Genomic DNA, 22,338 nt, shown 5'->3' on the forward strand with positions numbered 1-22,338 from the left:
TGAAAGTAATGCTATGATTAGCGTGAAGCTGCTAATGTCTTACACTACTGCCTTGTATGGTCTGATTATTAAATACATTGGATTTTCTAGCTGGATAGTGCAGCCGCTGCTAACATGGAGGCAGAAGAGGAGGGTAGCTCGGAGCCAGCCGCTGAGCCTACCAAATCTGTTGTTACCACAAGCCCTCTTACCGCCAATGACCAACAACCAGATTCCGAAACGGTGACATCTCAAAGTTCTATTCAGGTGGCGAGTAAACCAGCGGAGGAAGTGTTGTCCGTTGTAGCTCCACCTAGCTACCCATCCCGTCCCGCCTCTGTCACCCCTCAGTACACACCATTTAGTGAATCTCAGGCGCATCATGAGGACAAAGATAAGGATCTGGATGATATATTTCCTGAAACAATATCAGATGAGCCTGAGGAACCTTTTGATAATCAGTATGTCAGCAAGATTCCCCAAGAAGAACTAGATTCCGTCTTTAGACAGGACATATCATGCCCCGACCCGCATTCCCAACTGTCTAGGCCTGCTTCAGTTGGCTCACATCATACGGAATCTCTGGCTAATTCTGAAACATTAGACTCCTTGCTGCCAGTACATTTTCGACCTCAAGTCAGCACAGATAGTGCAGTTCCTTCTCCTCAGTCTGTCTGCAGTTCTCAATACGCTCATCCATCTAGACCACCGTCTGTTACCTCTCAGCATAGTGCCTATCATGATCCGAGTGGCATTGTACCACCCTACTTGCAGCCACAGTCGTACTCTCTCACTCAGTCTACACCAGATATCGTGTATAACCAGTCCATGAGCTGTGCAAATAGCATGCCAGGCATGCAATCGCTGGCCAATGTATTCGACAAACCTGTCTCATGCATCGTCAGTCCTAATCCTCATCATATGCATTACATGCCTAGCAATGTAGGCAATGCTAGCGAGCATCTCATAGGTTCGGTGTCAGCATTTCACAGCCATCTATCACAGCCGTCGTGCTTCCCTGGTCAGTATGGTGCGGCAGTGCATTACACTAATACATCACTGCCTCAGGATTGTGTGACAATACAGTCAACGACGAGGTGTACAACTCCACAAAACTTTCCGACTACGCCAACCTTTCGTCCACAGACAGTAGATGGAAGGCCGATAGACGTCTTCACAAATTTGGCTGTTCCTACCGACAACCTGCTTTTACCGTCTTCTGGCCCGACTAGTGATGTTATTCCAGAACTTCACACACCCAATAAACACTTTCCTGATAATGAATCAGTAGTGGTTGACTTCTCTAATATTCTCTCCTACTCATCGCCTAGCTAATAATGTGCTGTAGAACATTCAGTGGCCATTTTTTGACTCTAACTTGGCTTCCATAGTTTTTTCTCATTATGCCACCGCCTATAACAGTTGACATTATCAATGACACTCGCTCTGTTATATGTCCAAGTTGTGACAGATTTTATCAGTACTATATTACATCCTATCAACCTTTTGACACTCGCTATCGGTATCATGACTCTTCCTACCAATGCTGGAATACTTCCCTTTCAGCATTCTCACACCTACCAACATTGCAGCACTATTAGCATTGCAACGCTTTCTACTCATGATGTGACACTTTTGTCAGGATTGTGACACTTTTGTCATTGTTGTGACACTTTTTATTTCCATTGTAGCCTACTAGTGCCATTCTCTTTTCACTTTGTATTGCAATTGTTTTTTTAACTTGCGCTAATCTTTTTTGGTGGTTTCATTAACATTTTAGATATGTAAAGACTATAGAGAAGCATTTTCATAATGCGACCATTTCAAGGATTCAGTTCATAATTTAATATTTATAATTCGTATTACGCAATCTCCTGAAGCCATAGAAATGCTGACCTACAGAGTGCCGGTTGATATCTTCCTTACCAGATGTACCAAGGAGGTTTATTTTACATAATGTTAATAAACTGTTCAAAAATAGATATTTAATTATACAAACTATTTACATTATTTACAATGCGAGTCCTTATATTACGGAGGCCACTCTATACCACCCCTTTCTTGCTTGGACTTTCCTTTGCTAAATCAGGTGTTTCAGAATCTTTTACTTCACCATCCTTGCTGCTTTCATACTTCGTAAGCTCCTTCTGGTACCGCTCCTTATCTTTCTCATACAGATTGTAGAACACCTTTGAATATAGTGAAAACTGTTGCATCTGATTTGAATGAAATAAGGTTTTTTATGTATTATGTAATTATGTTTTTTTATGTATTTTAAGTCTTCATGTTTATATGGTTCATGAAAATTCCGCTCTCTAGGTGAGATATGAACAGAAAATGTACCTGCTTCTCTTCGGTAGAGAGTTTGTTCCATTGTTGTCCAACAATTCGGGTGAGTTCATGATTACCTATCTCTGTCTTATGATCCTAGAAAAAAAAAACTTGAACTCATGCATGGATAAAACAACTCCTAAATCTTCAGTTGAGTTTAGGAAACTAGGTTCCTCGTAGATAATTCCAAGTTTTCAGTATCTGACTAAAAATGACAGTACCAACCACAAGTTCTATACAGGCAACTAGTACAAGAACAAATGGTGTGTCAGTGAAGAGACATAGATGAAACGTCATGTAAATGCTTATGCTGTCTTCTATGTGGAGTCATGTATGAAAGAACCAGCAATATTATCCACTAAAAATACACCTATTGTGGTGAAACCTAGTCACCACTAACTGTCGCGATGCATTGATTCAGTAAGCAGTGGGTAAGTGATATCTGTCAAAGAAATTGAGGACAGTACCTTGAAATATGTCTCCTGCACCGAATGCCTGTGATGTTGAAAGAACATTACATAGGCATTAACAGGTTTTTTGGGGGCATTTGGATCTTTCAATTCCATTTTTGCTTTTTTTCTGCTCGGAGTTTGAGTTTCGGTCCCACTTTTAGGTCGCTTTGTACTTACGAGCTGCTTCATCGCGTTCAATATAGCCTTGTTTCCCTAAACGATGAGAATTGCGAAGTGAGATGATGAGCAATTATTCCAGATCATAAATATTCACAAGCTAATAGGACTAACTTACATAGTCATTGTTCTACTAGCCATACTGTAAAGATGAACTAGTTGTTACGCCCACCTCTTGGTTCTCATAAGGTAAGGCTGCTGGTGCCTCTCTGTAATTGTCTCCGTGTTGATCTAGCCTCTGCATCAAAAATGCTTTTTCCTTCTTGTACTGTTTAAGAATACTGCCAACTGAATGGAGACGATGAAGAAGTCGCTCATTTCTCTAAATTGATGTAAAGGAAACTTAATTCTTGACAAGTAAATAAAAATGAACTAGTTTAAATGGCGTGGTTATGTGAAGCCTACTTGCCTGTTCAAGCTTTTCACATTGTTTTTTCAAATGAATATAGCGTAGTTCATATGCTTCATTTTCCCGCTTGTTAAGTTTGCTGGATTCTTTATTTTTTCCTTTGCCTGTCTTCATTCTGCTTAGTTTTCTGTAAATATTGAATCCAAATAATTCTGATAGAGCAAGTAAGAGCTGTCAGTCAAATAATGCGCTGATATTAGACCAAAAACTAAAAATTAAGTGCCATGCTATGAGACATGTTTGCCTCACAAATGTCGGATTTTGCTCAGAAAGAATTATCCAGACTAAAAACACTCCAAATCAAACACAGCCTTGTCAACATGTGGCAGACTAAGTATGCTTAAAAAACTATTTCATGACGTTTTTCAACAAACCTAACTGTCTCATTTAATACTAATGAACTAGATTTGGCTAAGTAGCAAAATTTTGCTCCAATAATTTCTTTTATTTAAAATCGAATCAGTTATCGAATCGACTAATTTGACTAAAATCAGACTGCCGATGCATGTCAAACAATATCTAATAAACCAAATTATTGACCTAGCGTGCACAATTCAAGTCCTGAACCACTAAACAGTGGCTTAAGAACATTTGAAAAATCATTGACCATCTAAAAAGCAAGCTAGATGTTTAAGATGTCTAGGTCGTCATTAATTCTTTTTTAATTTCATTATTTGATAAAACAAAGATGTTATAACAATTCATACGTCATTAAGATGTGATTAGAACATATTTTTTAAGATTTAACTATAAATTAAATTAAACAAAAAGTCATCATTATGTAACAATGGGAATATCAAAATTTGTGAGTTTAGGACATCAAATGGTTAAAATTGAAAACAACTTCCCTGAGGATTTCTGACTGCCATTTGCAATGGATACTTTTTATCCATGCTTCTATTGTCTAAAAATAGCATGAGCACAACAAAATAGTTTATAAAAATGGTCTCAAATTATTTAGCATTATTGTAATAGAAACATTACTTAGTCGGTGACAGCTTGTAAAGGATAAATGAGTCCGAGGCTAAAATTGCTGTAGCCAACAGTTTTTTCTGAAGAGCGGACACAACTCAAAGTTTGACAATTGTAACCTTGATGAGGCATAATATACTGTTTAGCAGCAGCATTTTGCTACCATGCATCGACTACAGGAAATCAGTATACACACAGCATCAAATGCTTTTGTTATTTGCCTAAGCGGGTGTACAGTTGAACTGTGCAATTTCCTCAGATAAGTTTGTGGTTTTCCTATGTAGAGATACATGGTGTATAGAGTTAATGGTTTTAACGGTTGTCTCCCTGTACTAATGGATGCTAGAATAAATTTCTAGTTATAATATACTCTATAATAGAAAAAGTAATTTAATAGCTGCCTTAGCTTTTTACAAAGGAAAAAGACAAAATTTTTTTTCCCGGAATTTGTTACCCCTTAACCATTCATGCACCAAAATACATTGAATGATAACTAGATACTCACTTTTAGTAAATAGCTTAATAAATACTTATGCAAACGTGATAAGAATGTCCATAGAGTACTGATACTTTTTAATGAATGAGGAGGGGCTACGTACAGTAAGATGACCCTTACTACCAGTAACAGTAATGCAGCACTACACCACATCAAAACTGGCAGCATTGACATATTTAATTGAACGATGCATAAACTTTGAAAAACTCCGAGAAAAATTACAAAATCAATACAAAAATATACCACAATTAAGTACCTGTTAAAAGCTAACTTATTTTTTAAATTTCCTTACTAACTCAAATTTAAAGTACAAACTTGCTAACATATAATTACAGTGTACCAATGTAAGCGTATTATATTGTTATACAAATAATACAAATGGTTCTATCGCGGAGCAAATCGGAAATTTATGATAAATAAATATATTGAAGTTGATATCAGACTGCCCATTTTCTTGACGAAACGTGGTGCGGGCACAATTTTCATATTCAAAACATCCAGATCTCGCACTAAGCTCATCCTCGGCAGTTGGATCGGTGGAAATAACGTATGCATTACTACAATTAATCTTATTATTTGCAATGCGAAATATTTGCCAGCGTAGGTCTGGAAGATTTGTTTTGTTTAGTTGTTGCAGCAAGGCAACGTGAGCTGTAACGTCAACGAAAATTGGTAGAAAAATTATTGTGCTAATCAGATTTTGTATTTATATCTAATCTTCCGGATACGTAGTACGATTTCATTCTACTCAGGCTTATTCTTCGCTAACATGTATTAATCTACCTGATTATTGGTTGCGTAACTGAGTTTATGTAGCAGTCAAGCGTTTATATTATTTGGCTATAGTATAATTTAGCTTTGTCAGTATTGTTAGAGTTCTTCGAATGCTTTTATGGTAGTTTTTAGCTAGCTTTCTTTCCACCAGTTTGTTCGACTGGCCCACTAGTTCGTTGTTTTAAGGTCAAGCCGGTTGTGCCATTAAATAAAATTACGTTAGCAAACGTTTAAAAATGGTTATGGATATGCGATGTTATTACATTTTTGCTGTTGTTGTTAGTAGTGATATTTAATTGAGTACCATTTGCACATACTCAGGAGTTAACAAAATTCCTTGGTATGTGCAAGGCTTTTCAGCAGTTGGTATATGACGCCTTTTCTGCTCAATGTCATAAATAAGTTATTATTTACGAGGTGACAACCTTTAGAGTTTATGGAACTTAAGTCTGTCTCCTTGATCACCTGTCACATTTTCCAAAAAACTATAATGGTGGCTTGCAAATCCATGAGATATATATATAAGTTTCTCAATCTCTGTTGTCCTTCTCGACAGACACGCTGTTCTCAAAAAAATTATCACTTGTTGTATAGCTAGTTGAGCATCATGTAGTAGCAATTATAGGCTAGAATTAAATAGGAATGAAGATGCATAGTGAGAGATTTGTGAGTAGTTTGTTTTAAAAGTCTTCGGTTTTTATATGAAACATGTTATTAGAGAAATTATTCCATTTGTGCTGTTGCAGAGATATCTAGGATTCGCCTAGCTTCCATTTGATAGCTTATGTGACTTCATCGTGTGAGCCGTCTTTTTTATATAAGACTACCATTTCAGTTAGTTGATATTTTATAATTAGGCATTCATTTCCAACTTTTCTGTTAGTAGATTTATGATCTCTGTGACTAGTTCTTTACCAGTATGGGTTCTAATTAGATACCCTGATTGCTTGCTATTCTTACAATATATTGATTTTACATAGAGCAAGACTAACTGCTAAATGATTGCTAGTTGATGATGTAGACAGTTCATATATCTGCGGCAGCAATGGCTACAAGAGAATTAACATGTAAGTATTCGGCTGTCTTTTACTGCTTTTTTGTTTCTTAGGCAAATATGCATTGACAGCATTAAGGCAGCGGTGTTGCTACTCAAACTCCACATAGTTTATAGCGGGTCAGAGACGGCTCTGCTCAACCATTCAACAACATTTTAGGACCTATCAGTGGGTGATTTTGGCATCATAACATTGGGTCTATCTGGAAATTGTCAACTAAAGGAAAACCCTACATGTTTGTGTAGCTTGGAATGCAGTATGCTCAGTAGTCATGATTTCTGTACTTGGATCAGTATCTTCAATTCACCTCAATGGAGCCTATCTTGATTGTATGACCCATATGGCTAAATTATCTATCATTATCCTATATAATTTAAGGGTTCAGTCAGTTTATTCTAAATATTTTGGAAGGGTCTGTAGTAATACATAAACCTACCATAAAAAGTAGCCTAAGACCTCTACAATGATGCCTTTATCACCATAAATAGTCTGAGTAAAGAGTTCGCAGCTAGATTCATGTTTAGGGTTTGTCGTTATTTGTTGCCGGTGCACGTCACTAGATAATTCTCATGAGTGTGTAAATTTGCTTTTTTGAAATCTAGCTTTGTTACCGGATCATCTTGCTTTGTGGCAGCATCAGAACAAAATATCAAATATACGTTACGCATACCATTTCCGGTACATTTTTTGGAAATCTTGCTTTGTCATGGGTTAGCAAACGCTACTCGGTCTAGTGTTGGATACTCCTTACAGGGGTAATTTCTAACTCGGCTGACTTGCAGGAAACTGACAGATGGTGTCAGAGCATGCAGTACACTGACGTCAAATATATACAATAACTGCTGATGTTTGTAAGAAGTATAAACTCATGCACCTGTTGAGAAGTTGTAAGGCTACTTACAGCTTCCTACCTAGGCTACATACAGCTTCTTATCTAGGCTCTATACAGTTTCCTACCTAGGCTACCTACAGCTTACTATCTAGGCTACATACAGCTTCCTACCTAGGCTACCTACAGCTTCCCACCTAGGCTACCTACAGCTTTCTACCTAGGCTACACAGCTTCCTACCTAGGCTACCTACAGCTTCCTACCTAGGCTACCTACAGCTTCGTACCTAGACTACATACAGCTTCCTACCTAGACTACATACAGCTTCCTACCTAGACTACATACAGCTTCCTACCTAGGCTACCCCAGTCTGCTGACTAAGAAACAATTTCTAAAACTACTGTGATATGGCCACACTTTGTTGTAGGGGTTGGGGTTTGTTAATCACTGGTTTCGCTAATCATTGCTCACTCAATTCACAATGAGGGAGTAGTTCCCATAAATATGTGTAAAACTAGCTGTAACTCTGCTTGTAGTCAAGTCAAGAATTAACACATTCAATGACTATCTGCGACAGATCACGAGCTTTGCCCAGCCTCCGCCGTCAGGCTCTGATATCGCTAATACACTCAAATACTTCTCCAACACCTTGAGGAAGTAAGTGTTGAATAATTTCAAGCTTCAACTCATCTTACCAGGCAGATGTTGGAGGGGCTCGACTTGTTACACTTGGAGTTGATGCTAAGCAGTTATTTGTTGCAGTATGTGCGGATAACTTATGTTAGGTGAGGCTAGTTTCTCATGAATATAAACTAGTTTGGACTCCTTGCCTTTTTGTAATGATTTGTTTCATAATTCATTGTCTAGCCTCAACTGTTTTAACTGTATATATACATATTATATACCACTATATATATATTATACTGTATGTTTGTGAAGGATCCAGTACAATGGATATGGCGTTCAGCCTCCATCAAGTAAAGAACAAATTTTGAGAACAAAACATACCTCTGTATATATACATATATATAAAAACTAGATGGTTTTATGACCCAAATCTCTCAACACGAGAAATTTTAGTCATAATAACCGTGTTTTAAGATATTTTTAATATACTCGACTCTTAGAGTTCTTTTTTATCTTAGTTACTTAAAAGGACATACATCTAATGCATATTTCTCAAAATTAGTCGTAGGTGTGTCGTTCCAGTTATAGCTATTAAAGTCTTGGAATAAAGAATCTGTATCGCAAAAGATTTGATCTCGGACCCTCCGGCTCGCCAGTCCGAGGCATTGCCAATGCCGTCAAACGAGCTTGATGGATTCATTAAGCTATATATGTTGCTACATTATATGAGAGCAAATACGCTACAGCTCTCCATCACGACGCAAAGTGATGGTGTAACGTCATGAAAAGCGGTAGCTCTTATTAGTAAGCTTACTCAAATTATCCATCGGCAATGTGTCAGGCTAATAGCAAGTGGCAGGCAACTCTCATTACCTTTCATTGTTTATAAGCTAATTTTTAATATTCTGTAGCGCCAGGCAGCACATATATAATGTAGCAGCATATATAATGTAGCGCGAGGCAGCACAGCTAGCACAATCTAGCCAGCGCCAGGTAGCACAATCTTCAGATAAATCTGAAGATTGCTCTTACCAAGCATGAAACTAATAGTAATGAAGTGTCTTATCTAAAGTTATAATTGATAATAGTTATAATAGTTGATTTTTACCAAACATCCGCTTAGCGATCGCCTTTCAGAAGCATGGAAAAGTGAGATGACCTTCGCATAAACTTCAAGAAAAATCGGCAAAATTGATCTCGGTTAAAACGCTCAAAAGAAAAAGATGTCTTTTCTTCTAAGCATTTCAACAACAACCAAGTTTTGCCAATTTTAGTCTAAAAAACGTCCTGGCAATAACATCACCTTAAACAACAAAACAATCTCGAGTGATAGAAAAATCTCCTATACTTCTTGATAAAAAAGGTTTAAACTTTACATTAGAAGCATTTAATTTGAAACAAGCCATTTATGCTTTTGATTTTTATTATAGTTCGTATATGTGCATGTATCTACTAATAAATAAATAAATACATGGACTTGTGACAGTGCTCTGATAACTTGAACGCTCTGATAACTTGAACACTTTCGCTCGGTCCCGTGAAGTTCGAGTTATCCATGTTTTACTGTACATGTATATACATTTTTTTCATAGTAGCTGAGAAAAGGCTAGAAAATCTCTCATGAATGCTATGGTGGTTGTAGAAGTGGGAATGGCTTCTTCTGTAGATGATTGGCCTGTGCACACGATTGCAACTATCTCAATGTTTTGCAGTGTTCTAAAAGATGCTCCTAATGTCGTCGAGGAGAAGTTCTATGGAGCCAAACATGCCAGATCTAATGTCAGACTGACTATATTTCCGACCCTCAATTATCCTGGCCTTTTTGAAGCTATTTGCGGGCTCTTACCAGTTGCCCATCTTGTCACCATCAACCAGGATGGTAGGCTTTAATCTTTTGTTGTCCAATATTAGTAATCGATTATCAGATTGGATGCTGAAGTTAAAGCCATTCTATGTAGTTATTAGGTAATTAAGCTTCCAGAGAAGATTTAGCTGTAGACTCGTACACACAGTACATAACTGTAGACTCAGATACTTGGTATATAACTGTAGACTCGTATACATGGTACATGACTATAGACTCGTATACACGGTACTTAACTGTAGACTCGTGTACACGGATCATAACTGTAGACTCGTATACATGGTAGATAACTGTAGACTCGTACACACAATACGTAACTGTAGACTCATATACATGGTACACAGCTGTAGACTCGTATACACGGTACTTAACTGTAGACTCGTATACACGGTACTTAACTGTAGACTCGTATAAATGGTGCATAACTGTAGACTCATATACACGGTAAATAACTGTAGACTCGTATACACGGTACATAACTGTAGACTCATATACACGGTACATAACTGTAGACTCGTATACACGGTACATAACTGTAGACTTGTATACACGGTACATAACTGTGGACTCGTATACACGGTACATAACTGTAGACTCTTATACACAGTACATAACTGTAGACTCGTATACACGGTACATAACTGTAGACTCGTATACACAGTACTTAATTAGACTCGTATAATTGGTACATAACTGTAGACTCGTATACACGGTACGTAATTAGACTCGTATACACGGTACATAACTGTAGACTCGTATACACGGTACATAACTGTAGACTCGTATATACGGTACATAACTGTAGACTCGTATACACGGTACATAACTGTAGACTCGTATACACAGTAAACATGAGTCTACTCATGGCCATTTACTCTTCACTTTATTCTTTTTTCCAATGAAGTGTGAGCAGCATGCAAACTTTGCTTATAATATTTTCGAAGTTAGTTTGTCACAACATTTGTTTTGTATGTGGAATTCAGCATATGTCGAGACAAATACAGCTATATAAATTTGTTTCAGAGCCAAAGAACATTGATAAATACTTAAAGCAATTACACATTACATTAAATCAAGTGCACTATATATATATATGTATATATATATATATATATATATATATAATTATTTAAAAAACTAAATGTAAAACTAAATTCATGAAGTAATAATCAGTCAAAGAAGGTTTTTGGTATTTCTCCTTGGAGCCATGTAAACTGAAGGTAATCTGTAGGTTTGATGATATAGTAATGTGAATAGACGTAATAACCTAGAATAAGTTACACTAGATATGTTCAAGTTTCTTTCATTATATACGTGTACTAGCTGTGCTACCTGGCGTTGCCCGAGTATTAAAAATTAGCTTATATACAATGAGAAGTAATGAGAGCTGCCTGCCACTCGCTATTAGCCTGGCAGATTGCCAATGGAAAATTTTAGTAAGCTAATTAATGCCAGTCACTTACTCAAGCAATCACCCTGCTTGGTATGCAAAGCCGTTGAGTATGTGATCTCGTATAGCGACTTATATCAGCAAGGCATCAACTTTTTCTCTGTGGCCTATTGGGTAGGGAGTCGGACTGGTGAAAGGTAGGGTCTGAGATCAAATCTTCTTTGGTACAGATTGTTTATTCCAAGATTTTATCAGCTTTAGCTGGAATGCATACATACAAACATAGTTTGAGAACTATATATATATATATATATATATATATATACAGTATATAGATTTGCTACTAACTTTTTACTTTTGCTTCAAAACTGCCTACAAATTTTTGAGAATTTTCGAAATTTTATAATTTAAAAACAGATGCTTACTTAAACTTTATGACATACATTATACAATTCATATGTTCATACAATTTATATTGTATGTCGAGGATTGATTCTTACATGTATTTGTATTTTATAAACGGTTAACAAGGGGACTCAACTTTCAACTGTATATATGGCGTTAAATTCTACTAGGCTCCAATTTCTTCATTGCAGTGCTTATTGCTGACCTTCTTGATGTGATTCGCTGCCTCGTCTCCTTCCTTACCTGGGATCAGCTGACTCAACTGCCATATAAGGTCACCCTTATGTTACCCATGTGTCAGCCTTCTCACTATTCCGCCATCGTAGAGTTGCTCTGTGTTTACCTCCTCCCTAACACTCTCGGTGAGTCATTTAGACTTTTTTATAGCAATAAATGAAAGCTTATTATTGCAAAGTGGCCAATGGCAATAGTTTTTTGCAGTAACCTGACTAATATGAGCTCTACATTAAATTGATATGACCAATAAAAGTAGTTAATTATAATAAACTAGTCAATGAAATGTATTGTTTTAACAAAAATTTAAGTATTACGTTTAGGTACAACCTTTAATGTGACACATTTTTATGTATCTACTGTTCCAGGTTTTTTTATAGCTTTTTATAATTAGCCTTTGGTCCGCTTTCACTGCGTTCGAACCTTCATAGTATCAAATGGAACAGTCCGAGTAAGTCGTTGGAAAACGATAAGAAAGTTGTCTGCTCCCAATAATCATTACTAGGAAAGACCCCTTCTTATGTTGCAAGCTCTTCAAGGAGTTTTCACAATCTAAAATTGCATAAGTATCAAAGGCTGAACAAATATGAATTAGATACTAAAAAATTGGGTAGTTTGTTATTTGCTCTTTCATCAGTCCTTGACACTGCAGATATTCTACATTTAGGCCTACTCATTGCAAATACGTGCTCTATTTGAGTGTCTGAGTCTTGTCCCATTTTATAAACTGCATAAATCTATGGTTTTATTTATGGGTCTCTAAAACTTTTTACCCTCAACTCTACTATCTTGACATTATCTCAGGCTCTCTCTGAGTCCAAGTAAACTGCATGAACCTCTGTTCTTTTGTATGGCTCTAGGTGTTGGAGTTGGTGACAATGTGATGGTCACCGAGGCCATAGCGGGCATGCTGATCATAGTCCTTCAGCATTGCACAGATCCTAAGCTACACTCACGACTCATAGAGTGTTTACTTCCGCTAAGAGCTCATCTTTACAAGGACCTTTTTACTGTCATAGCCTATGGTCCTCCAAATACTAAGATTCCTGCTGTGTCCTTGCTTTTTTACTACTGGCCACAGCTTCAATCACTTCTCTCAGCTCACAATCTGTCACTCTCGGGCTACACCCAGAAGGCATGGACTGTTCCGAAATGCCAGCGGAAAATGTGCATCAATAAGACAGCAAAGTCTGCCGCTAAAAAGGTGAGTTCTTTATTCTTTTTTTCAATTTATTTTCGTCTGCAATGAAGTTGTTTTAACAGCAACCTATAGATTAATAAGGTCTGCGTGTTGGGGACTGTCAGTCTAACATCATTCACGGTGTAATAGGTTTCACATCAGCAATTCAAGTTTTTACTTTTTTTTTCAAATTTATGAAATTTTGTTTTTAGTTAGTTAATAAGTTTTTGTATATCCGTGGTTCTTCATTGAATAAAGGTATAATTAAGAACTACTCGTTGTAGTTGCTAACCTTTATTATGACCAGCTGATCTGCACTCCATTCTGAAAAATATCTTGAGATTTTCAAGTTTTACATTTTAAAAACTATAAACAGTATTATTTCTATAGTCGATATTAGACTGGCTTTTGTAGGTCATTTAATGGATCGAGTGCATCACTGGAATGATATTTGCAATATTGAAGTTAAACTTTTCAGTGGTGTATATATAAATTGTCTCTACACAGAGTTTAACTTCTTGTAACTTGGCTTCAAGATGAAGTTTCTAGAAGTTTATACAGCTACCGGTAACTTTGTTTCACAGCATCCAAATATTACAGTGGGCTTAAACTCTCCGTTTTCTGTAAATTGAATTGATCCCCAAAATCTTTTGAATGTGTCCCCGATGTGAAGCAGTATTAAAACCATTTTAATTATTTTATTATTTTCATTTTATAGTACGAAATGTTTGTTCAGGTTAGAACTCTTTAAGAGGTTTTGTGGGTGAAAGGAGAGAAACTACCTACTCCATAGGGTCTCTCATGAAACTTACTGATTGGTGTCATATTTTAATTGGAAATTTCTGCTGATGTTCAAGTGATTTATAATTTATGTAAAATGTGCCCATCATTTAGTTGTACATTATCTTAGCTTTCTATAAATAGATAAATAGATTAAATATGTCAGATAGAAGCTTCTCCTCTTGTGAGGCATCAGCACACCTGCTTCTTGTTGTCATAGCATTTATTGTGGGCTCGAAATATGTACATCATATATTGCAGATATGCACACATCCATCTATGTGTACTAGTGAGTGCGAGTTACCTCCTCCTGTTTACATCTGTGTTGATTGCTATGACACTCATGGCATGCGGCTCTATGAAGACACATTTTTTGACATCACGTTACCCGCTGACAAGATCAGCCCGACATGCGATAGTAAGGTCAGTGTTCATACCATACGCTTTCTAGCTGCCGAAATAAAAACATTCCGATATAAAGACTCCTCTTCAGCAATTTTTAGAGTTGAACGAATGTAACACATGTACCGTAGTCCCTCCGCTTTACGGAAATCCATTTCACGGAATCTTCCCTCCTGCTTTGCATTTAGAATCCATTGATGAAATTTGAATTTCCGGAAAGTGGTCACTAGGTGATTTGAAAGTATGACACCTCGGTATACTTTAACTACTTTGTAAACTGTTTCAAGTACTAAACGTGTAAGTACATGTCTTTCTAAACTCTTTCAATTATTAAACGTATAGGTAAGTACATGTCTTTCTAAATGGGACATACATGTACTCGTATAGTATATTATATATCATATTATTATATATACAATACTGAAATTCATAAGAGATTAACGGGAACTACACGGTGAAGAATGACTGGGGTGAGAATCAAAGAGGCAAAGTCATTGCTAAAGATTCCTGAGATTCAGCGTCAGGATAGCTGAATAAAATGTTGGAAAGCACTTATGGACGATAAAAGACTGAAGGAGGAGGATCGTCAAAATTCGTTCAGTAGTTGTCTCAAAATATTGTAAAAGGAGTTTCTACATTTATCGGTAACATCAATCAGCTTGTTGCTAAGAGACTCTCATACAAATCGGTTTGTTGCTAAGGGACTCTCATACAAATCAGCTTGTTGCTAAGGGACTCTCATACAAATCAGCTTGTTGCTAAGGGATTCTCATACAAATCAGCTTGTTGCTAAGGGACTCTCATACAAATCAGCTTGTTGCTAAGGGACTCTCATATGAATAGGCTGTGCTTTATATGCATACTTCGTGTATTTTGTGCGCATTTCAGGGATAAAAAATTGGGTGGATTGGGATTTTCTTGGTTGGCTTTCAATTTGTAATTTGGTTTCTGTGTCAGCGGTTCAAGCCAGGAGTCTGTGTTTATGCTTTACCATGGATATTTTTATTAGGGATTAACTGGGTTAATTGTAAGAAAGAAGTCACTTGTTTGTAGACAAGAAAGAGAGGGGATAACTCTCGATCATCACAATGTACATTTCATAAATAGCTTCAGTAACAGGCTGACAGTGCATTGCTATACATATTCAAATGTGTGGCAACAAAAACATGTGTTTGTTGAAGTCGTGAAGTAGGAGGGATTATTGTAGCTCTCAGCGTTTTAATGCTAATCTAAGATTTTTACCTCATCGATAACAGGACGCTACCTTTAATTGTTGGTACCGACTTGTCATTGTTTTGGTATGAGAATTCGTAAGCCTCTTCATAATTTGACCCGTTATGTATTGGGTTTATTTCAAGTGGGAAAAAGTAAATAAATCCTTTCCACATAAGTATTTTTTTTAATGTGTTTTGCAGTTATCTGCAAATTTTGCAGATAACTTGAATTTACAGATACAATATTGCAAATAAAGTTTTGTCATCTTTACAGAAAACATGTTGATTAAGTATAACAAATAAAGAGCCAATTAGAAGCGATTAAGTTCAACTAAAAGTCGAAAGGTCAAAATGGAGTTACATTCACATTTCGTACTTACTTTTTTTTTGCTCATTATTGTTATCAACTTCTAATTGTACTTGTACTGGCCAGAGTCAGTCTACAATCACTTATGTGTTGTTAAAAGATGCTGTTTATCCATAACTGGCCCTAGCATTCAGGTGATGTCTCCTTTACACTTGACTTCATCTGTGTTAGTATTCATGCTACAGGTTGACATCACATATACATTGGTAGCCATGCTTCCCACTGGCGCTGTACATTTCCTGTCTTGAGGAACACTGTATTATGTATGCTGCTTGCTTTCTTAGGCTATGGTGTGTATCGGCATAGGATATGTTGGTTCATACCGATCTTGTTCATTCTATCTTATAGACTCATAGCCCTTGTTCATTCTATCTTATAGACTCATAGCCCTTGTTCATTCTATCTTATAGACTCATACCGGCCTTGTTCATTCTATCTTATAGACTCATAGCCCTTGTTCATTCTATCTTATAGACTCATAGCCCTTGTTCATTCTAACTTACAGACTTGTGCAAATCCTGGCAGCAAGGCTTACTCTGTTTGCACTTCCATAGACTGTGTGAGATTGAACAGGTACAGGCCTACGAGTCTCTGCTATGTCTGTAATCTCAGCAGACATCCTGGACACTGCGGACATGTGCAAGAGTCTATCGCTAATATATGGACCATGGATATGTGAGTTGTCTTCTCGTGACTGCTGTTGTAAGTCTTGGGGATAGTGTTTGTAATAATGTTTAAAGCTAAAGCTGATCGCATCAGACATACCAACCTGTTTCTTTAATATTTGGTTGTCTAGCCGTACAGGAAGAGTTGATGCAATGGTGTTTTAGAAATGTCTTGTGTTGCTAAACTGGTTTGCTCTAAAGATATTTCCAGTGTTATGATGTATTTGAACTGCACTGCATTGTTGAATTACAGTATGCAGTAATTTTTCAGTGCATTAAAACTCTCTAATGGGCAGTAGATATTTACTACTATTGCCCTCCTACTGTAAATTGCCCTCTTCGATCTACTGCACATTTACTTGTATGACGTATTACCTGAACCCAGCAGTTCATGCATATTGCCACTGCGTGTTCTTTAAAACTAAAACTGCAGTGTACTGCAACTGTACATTAGTATGAAGTTGATAAATACTGTGTATCAACTGACACTGCTGGCTTTCCAAATGTCTAATCTGTATTGTACAAAATGGTCAGATGCTACGTTTAGCAAGCCCATGGACTTGTGCTCTAACTTTCATATCATTTCAGAATAGGCAGTCAGGCATTATCACCATTCCGATCAATGAAGTTGGGGTCTTGCCTTGTATCTTCATTAACACTATACGTTAAAATCATGATATATCTTTGTTTCAACCGTATACGACATGCTAGCTATGATCAATTTGTTTCCCTACTCGTACTCAAGTTTAAGCAGCATTCACGTCTTGCAATTGAGTCAACTCAATAGTTGATTCTGTGATGAGTCTTACACATACTATTGTGTATGTATATACAGTGTAGCACCAAAGCTGCTCCTGCATTTAGCACTGCAAAATGCATACAAGCAACACTCCCAATGCATTCAGCACTGCATACCGTGCAGTAGGTAATATCGCAGCGGTACCACTACTGCTTACTGTGCAGTAGGTAACACAGCCGCTGTACCGTTGGACTAAACAGTACTAAACAGTTAGACTGCATGCATATAGCATACTGCGCACTCGTAAAACTTCCCAATGCAATTATACTGCATAGCTGTGGCAGGTTTAATACTGCACTGCTAATGCAATTATATAAATATCCAAACAAAAATTACTACAACTGTAACGCATTTCACACCTGGGCATCAGTGACTACTTATCAGTTAAAATTTTTCTCATAATGGCCACAACCCTGACTCTTTTTTTGCCCCAATCCTGCCAAAGTTGTAGCAACAAAACAATTCTTAATGTTTCTCACTCATCTTCCCTTTAAGCTACTCGAACACACTCTGCTGTCGTTACCAGTGAGAATCAGTCATACATAGTTGATGCCATAGTGAACCTGCTGAGGGAGGCTGAACCTGAACCGATGCCGGATGCTGACTCCTCCATCAATTCATCCAGCAATTCTCTTGGGGATTTTCTTGTTCCCAAAGTACCCGCTTATAGCAGATATGGGATACTTCTGCTTAAGGAGTTGTGTCATCCTGTGGGTGATGTTAATGTGGTGAGTTACAGAAATTGAATAGCGAGATTTGATATATCGCAAATAAGTGAATGTGTTAACTGTTTCTTGTTTGCTTGTGTGTAAACAGTTTCAATGTTTAGATAAACTTTGTGCCAAAAAGTTTTTTTTATCATATAAAAGGGAGTTTTGCTATAAGTTCCTCTTCAGATTGGCTCTTACTAAGGTTTTTTATACTACTTAAAGAGACAAGTCTTTACTCTTAGCTCAATAAATAAAATGAAACAATAAAAAGCAGTGTTGTTAGACAGTCCAACAAATTGCTTAGAGCATTTGTCAAGCTTGTCAAGTCAACTAGCGGTAAGCCTAGCAGTGCGTGGAATCTCTTTCATTTTCAATCAAATAGGCTATGGATGGGCATCAGATAGGCTATAGGTGGGCGTCAAATAGGCTATAGGTGGGCATCAGATGGGCTATAGGTGGGCATCAGATAGGCTATAGGTGGGTGTCAGATAGGCTATAGGTGGGCGTCAGATAGGCTATAGGTGGGCATCAGATAGGCTATAGGTGGGCATCAGATAGGCTATAGGTGGGCATCAGATAGGCTATAGGTGGGCATCAGATAGGCTATAGGTGGGCATCAGATAGGCTATAGGTGGGCATCAGATAGGCTATAGGTGGGCTTCAGATAGGCTATAGTTGGGCGTCAGATAGGCTATAAGTGGGCGTCAGATAGGCTATAGGTGGGCATCAGATAGGCTATAGGTGGGCATCAGATAGGCTATAGGTGGGCATCAGATAGGCTGTAGGTGGGCATCAAATAGGCTATGTGGGCATCAGATAGGCTATAGGTGGGCATCAGATAGGCTATAGGTGGGCATCAGATAGGCTATAGGTGGGCATCAGATAGGCTATAGGTGGGCATCAGATAGGCTATAGGTGGGCATCAGATAGGCTATAAGTGGGCATCAGATAGGCTATAGGTGGGCATCAAATAGGCTATAGGTGGGCATTTAAGGGTTTCTCAGGAACCAGACCTAGTTTTGAAACAAAATATTTTTGGCGATCTGACAGATAGTATGGAGCATATGCGTGTGACGTTTGGATGAAATTGGCCAAAATATGTGGAAACACTGTGTGTTTACACATATTTTGGCCACATATCTGTAGGTATATGTAAACGCACAGCGTTTTGCTTTCTTCTATATATATATAAAACTTGAAGTTTGTGTGTGATTCTGTGTGTCCAGCTATAGCTATTAAAATCTACATGTAGGAATGTAGTAACCGTTTTATGCTGGATATGATCTCAAAACCTCTTGTTCACCAGGCCAATATCTTACCAAATAGGCTACACAAGATTTATAGATTCATTGGGCGATATATGTGGGATATGTGGGTGAAAATACGCATACCGCACTGCATTACGCAAGTCATTAAAGTTTGCTCTCCCTGGTTCTTACTAGTAAGTTTAGCAATACTGATACTAGCTTACTCAAATTAGTCATTGGTTATGTGCCATACTAATGGCAAGTGGCAGGCAACTACATTACCTGCAGCTGTTTATAAGCTGTTTTTAATACCTGTGCAACATCGGGCATTCAGCTGGTCTAAATATAAATGGTGTGGATACTGATGCAAAATTTGTATTGTAGAATTTATGCTTTAAAATTTACATTCATACTCTTAAATTTACGATTGTAAAATTTGTGTTGTTCGCAGCGGGCCCTCGGTCGGCTCCTTGCCATGCTCTTCCAGTGGTTCCAATGCACAGCTACTGCTGGTGATGCAGTCGAGAATGCTTTGGTTGAGAAGATGAAGGCCGAGGTAAGATTAAGTTTTGCTCTTAGTAAATGTACTAAAAGGGCAGTCAGTTCTCGTGCAGTAGAGTTGGTCTGTTTGTCTTATTCTGTTCTCTCCTAACACATGAAATAGAAAGATGCCTTCAAAGCTTCTAAATTCTAATAATTCAAACTAACACTTTAAAATTACTCAAGTTTAATTAAGATTTGCTGAAAAATAAGGTTCTCTTGCGTCTTGAGGTTTGCTAGGTGCTCGGTAAGAGACATCCAATCTTAATATTCTGCTACATAGTGAGAAAATTAAATTTTCCATCTCAATATAACATGATTTAATGCTAGGATAAACAGGTTGGTTCTGAGAATACATCGCATAAAAATTTAATATCTCACTTTTATTAACGCAAATTGTTGAATGGCAGACTATGTAAAAGTAATTATGTAGCTTAGCAACTTAACTCTAAATATATTGGAGATGTGTTACTGTTCTACAGTGGAAGCTCGAGGATTCGCAAAACAATAAATTATGAAACGCTGATAATGGGAGACTATAATATTAAAACAACGGGGACATCTTGTCCAAGCGATGACACGTACTAGTACTAGTGAAATTACTAGTAAAATTTATTATTTATATAGACTTTACATCCTGGCAATTGTCAGTATTAGTCTGTTAGCTAGCTCAAAAGCTTAACTGAATGCGTTTTCTATTACAATTTTATTCGATGTTCTGTCAGAAGATGGGAAGACATCGAGCATTTTAATGTATGACTTCTATGAATCGAGTATTTGTTGCTGGTTTGTAATATCTGCTAAGACCTACATATTTCTTCACCAGAAAACACACATTATCATTTTATATTCTAAAGTTGAGGGTTAATGGTGCTGTGTAAATCACAACTTGATAGTTGAGGGTTAATGGTGCGGTGTAAATCACAACTTGATAGTTGAGGGTTAATGATGGTGTGTAAATCACAACTTGATAGTTGAGGGTTAATGGTGGTGTGTAAATCACAACTTGATAGTTGAGGGTTAATGGTGCTGTGTAAATCACAACTTGATAGTTGAGGGTTAATGGTGGTGTGTAAATCACAACTTGATAGTTGAGGGTTAATGGTGGTGTGTAAATCACAACTTGATAGTTGAGGGTTAATGGTGGTGTGTAAATCACAACTTGATAGTTGAGGGTTAATGGTGCTGTGTAAATCACAACTTGATAGTTGAGGGTTAATGGTGCTGTGTAAATCACAACTTGATAGTTGAGGGTTAATGGTGGTGTGTAAATCACAACTTGATAGTTGAGGGTTAATGGTGCTGTGTAAATCACAACTTGATAGTTGAGGGTTAATGGTGCTGTGTAAATCACAACTTGATAGTTGAGGGTTAATGGTGCTGTGTAAATCACAACTTGATAGTTGAGGGTTAATGGTGCTGTGTAAATCACAACTTGATAGTTGAGGGTTAATATATGCTGTGTAAATCATAACTTGATAGTTGAGGGTTAATTTATGCTGTGTAAATCATAACTTGATAGTTGAGGGTTAATTTATGCTGTGTAAATCACAACTTGATAGTTGAGGGTTAATTTATGCTGTGTAAATCACAACTTGATAGTTGAGGGTTAATGGGGCTGCGTAAATCACAACTTGATAGTTGAGGGTTAATGGTGCTGTGTAAATCACAACTTGATAGTTGAGGGTTAATGGTGCTGTGTAAATCACAACTTGATAGTTGAGGGTTAATGGTGATGTGTAAATCACAACTTGATAGTTGAGGGTTAATGGTGCTGTGTAAATCACAACTTGATAGTTGAGGGTTAATGGTGGTGTGTAAATCACAACTTGATAGTTGAGGGTTAATATATGCTGTGTAAATCATAACTTGATAGTTGAGGGTTAATTTATGCTGTGTAAATCATAACTTGATAGTTGAGGGTTAATTTATGCTGTGTAAATCACAACTTGATAGTTGAGGGTTAATGGTGATGTGTAAATCACAACTTGATAGTTGAGGGTTAATGGTGCTGTGTAAATCACAACTTGATCTAAAGTTGAGGGTTAATGGTGGTGTGTAAATCACAACTTGATCTAAATGTTATGCACAGAGCGCAAAGTAAAACCATTTCTTCATTTCGTCTTCCCAAGTGTCGCACCATTTTGGTCCACAAAACTAACAATGTGCTGGCTTTGGTAGCCTAACTCATGGCACCTGATACCATAGGAAGCCGTAAATGTCATAAATATCAAGAATTCACATGTAATTGAATATATTTAGTGTTTAAATGCAGAATAGTTTTAGTACACATTTCACCTTTGGCTTATTTTTAGAAAGTACTTCAATCTGTTGATTGGAAAAATTTATTTTTTATTTTAAATTTATTAATGCTACATATTATTATTATAATTTTGTGAATTATAAATTCTATGCTGTGTGTTTTGGTATTTAATTTGG

At 37.1% G+C, this 22,338-nt stretch overlaps 3 protein-coding genes across 3 annotated transcripts in view; 2 read left to right on the plus strand and 1 right to left on the minus strand.

The window, feature by feature from the left end:
* Positions 1–1,963, plus strand: part of LOC137390148 (uncharacterized) — a 31,935-nt gene extending 29,972 nt beyond the window's left edge. The window contains exon 8 of the mRNA XM_068076420.1: positions 91–1,963. Within this exon, the coding sequence (XP_067932521.1) occupies positions 91–1,314 (1,224 nt within the window). The 3' untranslated portion in view covers positions 1,315–1,963. The remainder of the gene's footprint in view (positions 1–90) is intronic.
* LOC137390149 (uncharacterized) lies at positions 1,331–3,471 on the minus strand. Its single transcript, XM_068076421.1, has 5 exons — positions 3,349–3,471; positions 3,112–3,261; positions 2,778–2,975; positions 2,323–2,406; positions 1,331–2,168 (listed from the first exon to the last, which is right to left on the minus strand). Exons 1-5 carry the CDS (start codon positions 3,460–3,462, stop codon positions 2,025–2,027), a joined length of 690 nt encoding a protein of 229 aa, XP_067932522.1. The 5' UTR covers positions 3,463–3,471; the 3' UTR covers positions 1,331–2,024.
* Positions 3,472–6,570: 3,099 nt separating this feature from the next.
* The window catches only part of LOC137389669 (protein unc-79 homolog), a 37,445-nt gene continuing 21,677 nt past the window's right edge, over positions 6,571–22,338 (plus strand). The window contains exons 1-9 of the mRNA XM_068075740.1: positions 6,571–6,657; positions 8,012–8,132; positions 9,815–9,981; positions 11,953–12,123; positions 12,856–13,199; positions 14,217–14,378; positions 16,444–16,613; positions 17,929–18,130; positions 19,811–19,915. Coding sequence (XP_067931841.1) covers positions 6,636–6,657; positions 8,012–8,132; positions 9,815–9,981; positions 11,953–12,123; positions 12,856–13,199; positions 14,217–14,378; positions 16,444–16,613; positions 17,929–18,130; positions 19,811–19,915 — 1,464 coding nt within the window. The 5' untranslated portion in view covers positions 6,571–6,635. The remainder of the gene's footprint in view (positions 6,658–8,011; positions 8,133–9,814; positions 9,982–11,952; positions 12,124–12,855; positions 13,200–14,216; positions 14,379–16,443; positions 16,614–17,928; positions 18,131–19,810; positions 19,916–22,338) is intronic.

This window comes from Watersipora subatra, chromosome 3 (assembly GCF_963576615.1).
Source record: "Watersipora subatra chromosome 3, tzWatSuba1.1, whole genome shotgun sequence".
NCBI classification, from domain to species: Eukaryota; Metazoa; Bryozoa; class Gymnolaemata; order Cheilostomatida; family Watersiporidae; genus Watersipora; species Watersipora subatra.

Excerpts from the sequence above, each read along its gene's own strand:
- LOC137390149 (XM_068076421.1), bottom strand. The coding sequence starts at position 3,462 with ATGAAGACAGGCAAAGGAAAAAATAAAGAATCCAGCAAACTTAACAAG. Across the intron at positions 3,262-3,348 it reads AATGTGAAAAGCTTGAACAG|AGAAATGAGCGACTTCTTCA; the intron begins GCAAGTAGGCTT and ends ACATCAATTTAG. Across the intron at positions 2,169-2,322 it reads TCTCTACCGAAGAGAAGCAG|GTGTTCTACAATCTGTATGA; the intron begins GTACATTTTCTG and ends CTATATTCAAAG.